Source organism: Rhipicephalus sanguineus, chromosome 6, assembly GCF_013339695.2.
Source record: "Rhipicephalus sanguineus isolate Rsan-2018 chromosome 6, BIME_Rsan_1.4, whole genome shotgun sequence".
Taxonomy (NCBI): domain Eukaryota; kingdom Metazoa; phylum Arthropoda; class Arachnida; order Ixodida; family Ixodidae; genus Rhipicephalus; species Rhipicephalus sanguineus.
The window spans coordinates 78,489,732-78,502,117 of NC_051181.1; the positions used below are offsets into that span (position 1 = coordinate 78,489,732).

Consider the following 12,386-nt stretch of genomic DNA (forward strand, 5'->3'; position numbering starts at 1 on the left):
TTATATAGCGACATTGAAGAGCGTAACTTCGAGTGTCTGACATTATTATGCCGGCAGTAAAGCATCTGTGCTGCCTTGAATTGCCTCTTGTAATTGTAGCATAATCGGAGTCTTCAGATGAAAAGAACTGCTCTATGCTGCTAGGAAATTATTATATGCGAAGCATTTCTTAGCGAACCTTTGGCGCTTTGAGCGTTTCTTTCTACCATCTATCTATCTATCTATCTATCTATCTATCTATCTATCTATCTATCTATCTATCTATCTATCTATCTATCTATCTATCTATCTATCTATCTATCTATCTATCTATCTATCTATCTATCTATCTATCTATCTATCTATCTATCTATCTATCTATCTATCTATCTATCTATCTATCTATCTATCTATCTATCTATCTATCTATCTATCTATCTATCTATCTATCTATCTATCTATCTATCTATCTATCTATCTATCTATCTATCTATCTAGCCGCCAACATCTGGGTACTCTCATGATCGCCTCCTTAACTTGGTGTAGACCAAAATTGGCATGGGAGAGTAAGAGGAGCTGAATGTGACTGTCGGGTCATGACATGAATAACGACTGGTCGCGCAGGCGGTCGAAATGCTCGGCCTATGAATTTGGCTGAATAAAAGTCTATTACTACTACTACCACTACTACGTGAAAATCCTGACGCGCACGTCGTCAAACCCTTCCCTTCAGAGACGTGTGGCACGGATGAACGGATATGCGCCACAGGTGATTGACTGTTTATATCTACCCAGGAGCGTCGAGAATTTAAATGCGCGATCGTTAAGAAAACCGACATCGGCAGCGTTGATCCGACGAATGGAAAGAATAAAATTCAGGATCCCAGCAGGAATCGAACCCAAGCATTCGGCGTGGCAGTCAGGTATTCTACCACAGCGCCACGCCAAGTCTTGACACCGCTTTGGAGAGAGAGAGAACACAACTTTATTGTCATCAGACATTATGTAGGTAGGTGATCCACCAGGCTCAGCCTGGTGGCCACATCCACTGCCCTCTGTATGGCCTGGAGCTGAAATCTCAGGCTGGTGGAGGTCAAAACCTCTTCCCACCCTTCGGGCGAGGGAGTGGCCAGGAGATCGGGAGAGTGGGGGTCTTCCCGGCACTCCCAGAGAATGTGATTCAGTGTGGTTATTGACCCACAGTGCGAGCGCAATACGGGTCAATCGTGTCGGGGTATATACCTGCATAAATATATGTGCACGGGTATGAATGTGTTTGCAGACGCGGTGCCAGACAACCTCCTGGCGCTTGGAAAAACACCCTATATAGGCAGGCGTAATGTCGGTTCAACGTCAGTTGTGGTTGTGGCACTGTCTATCTAGTTTTATAAGAAAGCGATAAACACTACATGTGTACTCCCTACGACACAGGCGTCATATCAGATTAACGTCGGTGGTGCCAGTGTTGGCTCCACCTTTATAGTAGTCTAATAAATATTACATTTGTATTCCTATGATTAAACAAGCTATACTGAAGCATTGGTCGACCCCGGAGGAATGCATTAACGAAAAATACAATGATATTCACATGATTGCACCATAATGGGCACTTAGTTTCGACAATACTGACGTATATACTCTAACGTGAGGCCTGACGTTACGTCGTACGATAAATTACCCCTTAAACGCCAGTGTTGTCGACGTGCCTGGTAATCCCACGATGTACACACAGCTACTACACATACAAAAACACGTCGATCCACCTCGCAGCGCTTGGCTCAAAGCCATAAAATACAGCATAGAAGCATTCGCTGACTCTTCGCATGAAACAGATTTCCATACGCGTGGGATCTGCCGAATATTTTTGTTTGTTTGATAAAATACAGAATAGTTAGGAAATACCCGCGCCTTCCAGCAGTGCCAGCTACAGAATTGTTTTACACAGAATAATAAGTGGGCACTGAAAATGAAGGAACATGGCGGCATTAAAAAAAAACAGAAATTTGAAACAACGCCACACTCAAACTTGGAGTAAATTTACAGACATTATCTAAAGACAGAGGCTGTTGATGAAAGTAGATTATAGCATTGATTATCAATGCTTATTAAATTTATTTCAAATGTTTATTGACTGCGCACGAGTCAACACATGCTGACTTGATTATTGGGTAACGTTCGCGCACATGTCCACGGGGAAACCGACCGGCCACGTGGAAGTCGTTGGTAAATATTTCTGCGCGCCGGATCGTGAGAGCTGCGCCGGTTGTAACACGCGCCGACCGGTGAGTTGTACAACTCTAGCTCGCAGTGCCTGTCTGAAAGCTCTGGCGAGACAAACAACCCGGGCGCGTGTTTGTCGTCTCACGGCCGCCGAGGACAGCAATAGCTGGACGGCACGTGCAGCAACAGCACGTGTTCATCCTTCAGCTGCTTTTCAAGGGAAAGGAGTAAGATGGAAGAAAAAGCGAGACGGGCGAGCACAGCGTGCGAAAACAACCACGTATTGACCGCCTTGTTCCCTTGCTCAGCTGTGATGCAAGAGACACACTAAAAATGTGGGAGTCGCTAGGTTTGAGTGAGGGCAAGAGACGGCAATAAAAGAGAAGAGCAGTCTAAACGAAAACTGCAATGGTGGCAACTTTCGGATGACAAGCAACAAAGTCAAGTTGAAGAACTCTCGAGTAGTGTTTTCTGTGAAGCGTAAATGCATTTCCCGTACGCTAAAAGACACGTATGAACACACATAAACAAAAAGAAGAAAAAAATATCAGCCAGGTCGACGCCACGAGAACCATCGGAGAGCGAAGCTGCTGTAAGCGCGCGGGCGTATGTGATTGGCTAGCGAGATCACGTGGTGTCGTAAATCGACTTCCAGATTTGACATACGCGCGCATTTTGAGCATCATCATCGTCATCATCATCATCATCATCTATCGTCGCCATCATTTCGCTTTATTTATTGACTCCCCCCACAGGTGACGTGACCTGTGTGACGCCTACTGCTACTACTACCACTACTACTACTACTACTACTACTACTACTACTACTACTACTACTACTACTACTACTACTACTACTACTACTAGTACTTACTACTGCCACTGCTACTACTACTACTACTACTACTACTACTACTACTACTACTACTACTACTACTACTACTACTACTAATACAACGACGATGACGGCACAGGGTATACTACCACACCTTCGCTGTAAAAGGAGAGGATAATTAAGTTGCGGAATGATACTCTCGGGTGAGCCATTTCCGGCCAAGTCTGCCAGGCTGAAACCGCCTGTAGCAACAACGTCACCACCACCACCATGTATTGTAAGCGCACACAGAGTTTCGTATGCCCGGGGCCGCGATGACTGTATGGTTTTATAGCGAAGTTATGGCGTCCTGACGCCTATTACTTTACTTTGAATTTGCACCTCAGCGGAATGCGGATGCCGATACGGATTGCTGAACTTACGGCATGGGTTGCATGATAACCACGTGCATTAGGCTTCTGCGACGCACCATCGCTTCGACCACGGTTGAGTAGCATCTGAAATTTGTAAGAATATAAGAAATTCTAAAACACTCGGTGCCTAACGTTCAAAAGTTGTTTGTGGCCGTGAGTCTACACTGTAACGAAAACAGCCTCGTGACACTGAAAAAACGGCAGTTTGAACGCGGAGCTAATTGTTATACAGCAGGGTTGCTGTTTGTGCCAATTGGCGGCTGCTTTGCGCCAAATTGGCCAATTTCCGGTTGGTTGGCTGCATGGCGACTTTCTGGCTCTTCCTGAACTTCAGTTTTGGCACGCTTAGTAGCCATTTTTTCTGATTATTTTTATATAAAATACACTGTTTCCAAGTTTTTCTGTCGCGTCAGCCGATGCGTGCGCACGTCTCCCCCTCCCGCTTTCTCCCCCTAACTTCCCGGCAGGCTGGTGCGTGTCGAGGCACCCCAATATAAAGTGAGCTCAAGTTATTTAGACGCATGGTTTACCGATACTTAGGATAGCCGGCCGATTGCACTCGTAGACAGCAGCACGTCGTTAACGCTTTCTTGGTTAGGTCACCAAATATAGTAGAGAGAGAGAGAGAGAGAGAGAAAGTTGTTTATAGAAAAGCACAATGTCTCACCTGCGCATATTCGTTTACTGCTCTAATGGGGATCGGAAGGAGGAGAACAAAAGCCCCGCGAGATTGTGGGCAGAATAATATGTAAAATAAATACCGTAAAAGTTCGCTAAGTCGACGCTCGTCAATTCGGAAAATTGGATAATTCGGACGTGGTCTCTGGTCCCGGCCAGCGTATGCATTGTTTAATGGCATCAAACTCTCGTTAATTCGGCCATATTTGGCCCAAACCCGGTTAGTTCGGACGTAGCGCGCCGAGCGCGAAGCGCCGCAGATGTGCGACGCAGAGGTGCGAAAGCGACATTCGCGGACAGCTGAAACTGCCGCGGGCTTTCAGAGAGACGTACTCACCACCCCGCAATCGCGTGATTGGCACGTAATAAGGCATTGGCTCAGAGCACGTTTGGGATTGAGACAAGGGGGTTTTGAGCCGCGTTCACATTGTGAACGAAGTCGCAAATGACGAGAATTGCGGCTTTTGCATTGCTCTTTTGCAAATTACTGCATTTACGTATTCGTCAAAAAAATGAAATAAAATTGCATTGATGTTATAGACATTTATTTATTGTCTTCTGGATACTTTCGATAATTCGGCATTCAGCTAATTCGGACAGTTTTCCGAATTAACGAGCGTTTAGTGTATATGTCTTTTAAAGGGATCATGAAACAACCCTCGGGCTTGGGGCCAAGAACACATCCTGCGGAAAGCAGAAAGTGCTATGAACAGCTCAGCCAAATTTTGCTGTCGTACGCGGCAAGGAGAGTCTAGAAGCGGAACGTGAAGTTGCCATTTTGCCAGGCGTCCTCTTTTCGTACAGAGGCCTGTGCTCACTCTCTTCGGAGCTTACGGCGCCTGCTCTTTGACGTCGAACGGCAGAAAGTAGGCGGTAGGCCAATAGCTGGCATATTTCAGGAGCGGCGTCTAGATCAGATCCGCTGCTTGCCGCGGGGTGCCGACACGTGCCGGCGCCGCGATTCATAATCTGCTAACATTAGACAGTACAGCCACACTTGCGCACAAGGATCGCAACGGGAGAGGGCGATCGCGTTGCTTCACGCGCGCTAAAAGGTTATGACGCGCGCTGACGTAACTTCTTTCTCCCGTGCCACTCCTTTCTGCGTAACTTCCAGCGCACTCGTCGGGACGAGAGGAGAGAAATAAAGCGCTTAAAGCGTGCGACAAATCAAAGCGTGCTCGTTCTTGACGGATTCCAGAAATATTCGCGACAATCGATTCGCGAGGCAATTAACTCCGCTACTGAGCTCATTCGATGATTACTTGGAAAAGTGGTCCATGACATCTTTAATATCTGGCGCAGTAGATGAAGATGGGGGCACTAGACAGGTAATCTGTGATATTAAAAAAAAAGGACATTCATGCGTGCATACGCACACTCTTGATGGAACGATCAAAGATTGCAGAGAAGCACTAATGGTTTCGAGGTATGTGTGCACCCCAAGCCATAGCAAGAACTATAACTTGTCGAGAACTTATAAATACGTTTATACGTTATATTTTGACGTCTACTGGTATTTTTTTTCAGTATAACGTTTGTCGCTCATAGTGCTTCTGCCCATACAAAATAAACAGAAAGGCAGTAAGCACGTGCCTTTAATCTCTGCGCATGACCTCGCAGCAAAGTACAAACTTGTCTACTTCAGCAAGCAGCGCATAGACACTAAATGGTAGGTTGCTTTTGGAGGGAACGATATTAATTTTAATTCCACATATATCTACGGAATGAAACGGGAACGACCATCCTTAGTTATAGCTTATGTAAACATTTTTTTTCGCTTGCTTTGCTTTACAACATTTTCTAATGGCTGTATAGCTAGCACGAAGCGCGCATCCGGTGAAGCACATCCTGCCTGCCCATGTGCAAGTCTGTAACCACAACAACTGTTGGCCTTTTATGTCCCAAAACCACGAAATGATTATGATGGACAAGGGAACCAATATGGGCTTGTTAGTTCATCGTAAACTGGCTAGTAACATAGCGCGGGAAGACACACGGGCAAAGAAGTACGAGACGAACACAAGCGCTGTGTCTTCTTGCGCTATGCCACTAGCCAGTTTACGATTATGAGGGACGCCGCATAGTGGAGGGCTCCGCAAATTTCGACCAGCTGGGGTTCTGAACGGGAAAATAGACAACCACCCGTTTGTAGCACGAAGCCACAAGGAAATCCATACGGATTTCTTTGTGGCTTCGATTTTTTCGCGACTTTGAGCCTCTTAGTCGCGAAAAATTCGTCCGCAGCTGGGGTTCTCTAACGTGCAGCTAAATCTAAGCACACGGCCTCTAGCATATCGCCTCCAGCGAAATGCGGTATAGAGATTATATCCCTTGACCTTCGAGTCAGCAGCCAAGTACCGCAACCAATAGACCACCGCGGCGGGTCATGTGGCGCTGTGTAACGCGCCATTCTGACACCGTACGCGGCATATCGAATGCTTAGCGACTGCCTGCAGGACGCACAAAATCAATGCCTCCGTTATGAAGGAAACGCGGCACAAAACACGCGCGACATATATGCGTTCCCAGGCAATACGACTTGGTGTCTATTCCCGGTCGTGTTAAACCCTCCTTTTGATAACGTTGGTATAATTCACAGCAATTATAAACTATTTATAACCGCGGCGATACACCTGACGAAAACTTTTTTTTTTGCAATGCACTTAGCCTTTAGTGAGGCTGTTAACCAAGAACGACTGAAAGCCTTTTGTCGATGAGATTTCCTGATACTGATAACTGAGCCCTGTGCAACTGTGGATGCAGCTGCGTGCGTGCGCCTGACTGGGCTGGCTCGTACATCATTAAGACGGGTACATACGGCGCTGGACACGGGACGGCGAGAGAACGACAGCGCCCTGTCTGCCGTTCTATCACCGTTCCGTGTCTAGCACTGTTTGGTCCCGTCTTAATATGCAGCTGAAAAATAAGTATATTTTATGTTAATAAATGCTTATCTTGCGCATATTAATAATGGTTCAAATGTTAAATATAAACCCCACCCGCGCGCGCGCGATTGTACGTGTGTGTGCGTGCGTGCGTGCGTGTGCGCGCGTGTGTGTGTGTGTGTGTGTGCGTGTGTGTGTGTGTGTGTGTGTGAGTGTGCGCGTGTGTAGGGGCCATTTAAAGCAAAAAATCAGTAGGGGACATTTCAGTAGGGGACATTTATTGCAAAATTTTGGTGCCAATTTTGACATTCTGCGTTGAACATTCGTAACTAAGCCATGCCCAACGCGCTGCGCCTGGAGATCGTCGGTAGCGGGAAACAAAAAAGAAAGACAGCAGGGTACGCCCCCGCCAGGCGCGATGGAATGAATACGCGAATTAAACGCGATGCCGGCATGCTCAGCATGCCCTTTGTGCTCGACTTCACTCCGGCTCATTTTCGCAATTCCGCCGTCGGCGTCTTCGATCGAACTCCGCATGCGCAGAGGGCTGTAATTCCATCTCGCTCTTTGTCGGAAAGTAGGGTGCTGTCAACCTGATATTCGTGCTGCCGCTTACAAAAAAAAAACGAAAAAAAAAACGCCAGGCCTGCGCTGAAACCACAGCACAGTCACAGTGCTGATGCCAATAAGCTTTGCTGACATATCATGTGTGGCTTTTATGTATGACACGCCTGCTGCACTGTTTTAAAGTCTAATGCAAATAACTTATTTTGCGCTTTAGGAACAACACGAAATATGCTTAACAATTCGTTCTTCTTCTTCTGCTCCTTATATTATTATTATTATTATTATTATTATTATTATTATTATTATTATTATTATTATTATTATTATTATTATTATTATTATTATTATTATTATGATTATGATTATTATTATTATAAACAATTGAATTATTGGTTTATTAATACTGTCTATGTTCCATGCAGCAAGCGGCACCAAGCTGCATGATATATGAACATTATGCAATACCTACACAAACACTGATCCTCTAATATGCAGTTTCGAAGACCATTTGTAGTCTTGCACTCTGATAAACTCAGACCTATGTTTGGAGAAGACAATCGATTTCAGTTATATTAGCGTCGTTTTTTTCCTTTGCTTTTTTTAATTTGCGATTGTGTTTTACTTTTATCTTGCAGTCATCATACATTCTCACTTGTTTCTTGAACGTTTTTCACTGCTGTTGCCCACACGCCAATCATTACTGGGGCTGTGGGCTAGTGAAGCCGCCTATTTACAGCTTTCTTCCGCCGACCCCCATCTGAGTATTAATACATGCTGGAAACAAAGATTTAATTTCATTTGGTATATTTTCATTTGTCGTTCTAGAGTAGTTATACTGTGTCGGTTAATGTAGGATTGCTTTCATTCTTTCAGGGCTGCTTGCTGCCTTGCGAACCTCTTGCGTAATGCGTTGAAAAATTCGGTAAAATAATAAATAAACCCAAAACGAGTAATCATTCATGATGTTGATGATATAACTGGACTCATATGCGCATTGGGTCATTTTGCTCATTCCGTGAGTTGTAATGTAACGATAAAAGAACAAAGTGCAGTTGTACAGCAATGAAAAAAAAAATCTAAATCTGGCATCGCTGGGAATCTCTGAGAGGGAAATTGCTGTTAAAGCTTCTGTATGAAATATTTTAAAATAAAATTGGCACTGACAGCGGAATGTACTTGAAGCTGCCAAAATATATATCTGCACGGACAGATCACCAGTGCAAAATTAGGGAATGCCGGGCCCGGACGAACCTGTAAACCAATTCTTTTTTGTTATAAATATCGCTTATTGGAATCTTCTGTTATGCTAGCAGGTATGCATTGTTAATTAAGCTGAATATTATTCAAGTTTGTAACCCCCCTGCTGTAACGTTTTTGGGCTCAGCGGGGATATGTCTGAGTAAAGGATGTCTTAATAAATTAATGAACCATTTCTAGCTAGTCGATGTTATTCTTTAGTTTCTTTCTTCTTTTTTTGCTCATTAATCTGCTTCATTTGTCCGCCTTTCTTTCTTTCTCTCTTTCTTTCTTTCTTTCTTTCTTTCTTTCTTTCTTTCTTTCTTTCTTTCTTTCTTTCTTTCTTTCTTTCTTTCTTTCTTTCTTATTATTATTGATTTCTTATTTATTATTATTGATTTCGAGACATTATTGATTCCAGCAGCACTTTCGCATCTCAAACGCAACTCTGATGCACACACGCGATAGAAAGTGGCAAACGAGTTAATAGCTCCCACCTTCGCGCCCTTTTTCCCTTCACAAAAGAGCCTTCTCTGCTTATCCCTGATAAGCATCCCACATTCCCGGGGATGCGATGCAAGGCCATTTCCCCAGAAGGTCTAACGCCACCGATCGCTACACTGGACCCCTACGTAGGTCAAGCTAATCCGCACTCACCTGACCAAGACAGGCGAGTCCACCTCGCCGTCGCGTCCAGCAGTCCGTGTCGCCGGAACTGGTATTCGAGGGCCGAAGAGCTGCGGCGCGCGCACGACGCCGCGGCCGCTTCCGCGGACGCGGAGAGGCGTCGCACCAACTTCATCAACAAGCTCTCGCGCGGTACGCGCGATTTCTGGCGCACGTAAAAAAAAAACACCCAAAAGAAGCCGGGAGGCCGAAGCCGCGACTCACAACACCCGGTTCGCGCCGTCGACTCCTACGAAGCGTTGCACAAACTCAGGCGACGCCCCAGATGGCTCTTTTTCTTCGGAGCCAGCGCAGCAAGTCCAGCACGCCGCGTGTAACCTTTGCTTGTCCCGAGCACCAACAGCGGCGAGCCTGAGCATCTGACAGGTGAAGCAGCCGAGTCATGCGGCGGATTCCCGCGGAGCGCGGGGGAAACTGTGCCACAAGTCCTGGAGTGGCCCCATAACCTTGACCCGACGAGCAGCCTGGGACGAGAGAGACTGGGTCGTCTGGAAAACAACCCGGGCCGCCCGAGTTGTTTTGAAGGAGTGGCGCGCGGATCGCGAAATTTCGGAGCCCCGGATCGACGCCAAGCTCCGGGCCCGAGCACCGAGGAGAGGAGGCGATACGAAGAGGAGGAGAAGGGCGAAAAGAAGAATGAACGGAGTAAGAAGGACGGGGAAGACCTCTTCGTCACGGAGCCACTCGCTCAGCGCAAGGTCAGAAATAGGCGGCCACTAGAGCCGCCCACACGCTTGCTTGGGCTCGGCGTAACGATTCCCGAATAGAAACGCCCCCGCGATAGATGACGTCAGCACCAAGATGCGGAGCTGAAGGGCGGCCGCGCATGCGCCCGCCGTGGCGCGGCAACGTTGAAACTGTATGGAGCAGTCGATGGAAGCCGTCGTTTACTTTTCCGCGGTTCTGAAGCGTTTGGAGAGCGTCGCTTACATACATGGTAAAAGGCACCGCCCGCGGTAGCCAGAGCGTGATGCCACGGTCTGGTGGTTTGGAAGTTGGAAGAATAGTCACTGGGTGGCAGACTTGTACGCGTTACAGAAAGTATGTAACCGATTACAATTACAATTGCTTCCTTTAAGATATAATTGGTTACAGTGGTCGATTACAGCCCCAGAAATGTAACGAGCCATTACAGAAGTGTTATCGATTACTTTTCCGTTACCTTCCTTAAAATTTTATCCCCGTAACACAATACCACAAGTTTACTCAAACTACAACGAACTGCTGTGGCTTGCATGGTAAAGGGAAGGCTGGGAGGCTTACTGTGGCTTTCGTGATATAGGGTCACACGTTGTTAACTTTCAACAGAAGTTGTTTTCCAAAGTTGCTGTCACTGATTCTCCGACACATCAACGTTAAGAGGTCAGCTGCTACACTGAACACTCCATGCATGCACTGGAGGGAAGGGCGGTATTATAACGTAGGAACACCTTGCGCACCAGCTATATATAGTTGCGCAGTGCTTCGACGTTGTAGTGTCCATATTCTTTGTGAAGCGTCGCGCCTCGCTTTTGTTGGCGCTCGGGTAAGGCGTAGCAGGTAGGGCCAAGGAAAAAAATGAAAAAAAAAGGGGGCTCTGTAGGGACTCCCTTTCTGACGAGACGGGCGGTCTCTACAGAGTGGTCGCATATTTTCCGCGACGAGAACGGCCGTAGAAGACTGATTACAACTTGATTTTGGAAAAACAGAAAGTAATTGGTTACCGGTAATCAATTACCAGAAAATGCAGTTGAATTACCCGGAACGTTACAGTTTCGGGAAAGTAATCGATTATATTTCAAAATTACAAGAAGATGTAATTGATTACGGGTAATCGATTACTTGTAACGCGTTACGTAAAACTCTGCTGTGTGGTGCTTCTCAAAGTGCTGGTAACGCCGCTCAACCGGTGGTTAAAGTTATCCTGCAAGCACGAGGTACTTCTCCGACAAGGTGATGGCAGCAGTCGCATGGAACGCATTGTTCTTCCAGGAAAGCACCACACGTAGCACGTTGGCAAATATGTCCGATGTTACTTTGCACTTGAAGCAGCTCATGAAAAGAGTAACGTGTCTGATGCACAAAGGACATGCCAGCATACTTGCATATTGAGGCCTCATAATATTTGAAAGTCACAAGACGGACCAATTTTGTAGTTTGGTAACAGCTGCAGCTAAACTGAAGGACTATGCTGCGAACGCCAAACGACTGTGCATACCGGAGTCGCCGCGTTTCTTTCCCAGAGGGGTGCCCGATTCGATTTTGTCGAAGCGTTTCGAGCGGCCGTGGCAGCTCGGTTGGCCTGAGCTTTCCTTTTAATCTCACCAAAGGGGCATCTCGCAGGCGTTTGGTGTTTACTGAAAAAAAAAAAAAAAAACAGCGCGATTTTTCTTTCACACGGGGACAATGGAAAGGAAACGACATCGACAAGCGCTGACTTTCATCTGGAATTTTATTGCACACGATAGTTACATACGTTATGGGAAAATTTGTGATCAAACTGAAGCAGGTTAATCGCCGCGTGATGTTACTGCCTTGCCGTCATCCAAGCTGCCGTGTTGGAGCTGTAGCGAAGCCTTGGAACTGTGTAATATGCGTTGCACTCTCCAGCACCTTCTATGGTGGGGTAGACCTCTTCGGCTCCTCTCTGAGAGAAAGCCGCTCGCGCTGAGAGTCCGTGCTTTGCCTTGACTGTCGCCATTGAGTATTGTCGCTAATTGCTGTCAAATAAGCACCTTAACAGAGCCATGTTGTGCGTCCATGACATCGCGTGCAAACTATCAATGGAAAAATGAAGTCAACACACGTCACTGTCACAGCTGATCCCGCAAGCCCATATGTACACCTTCAGGAAGTGAGCTAAATATTCCGCCGTTTTAACGCATACACGCGTTAATACCACCG

General features: G+C 46.3%; 1 protein-coding gene across 1 annotated transcript in view; it reads right to left on the reverse strand.

Annotated features, from left to right (window-relative positions):
* LOC119395923 (solute carrier family 26 member 6) overlaps positions 1–9,633 on the reverse strand; it is a 275,825-nt gene extending 266,192 nt beyond the window's left edge. Inside the window, exon 1 of the mRNA XM_049416816.1 lies at positions 9,474–9,633. Within this exon, the coding sequence (XP_049272773.1) occupies positions 9,474–9,618 (145 nt within the window). The 5' untranslated portion in view covers positions 9,619–9,633. The remainder of the gene's footprint in view (positions 1–9,473) is intronic.
* Positions 9,634–12,386: the final 2,753 nt, after the last annotated feature.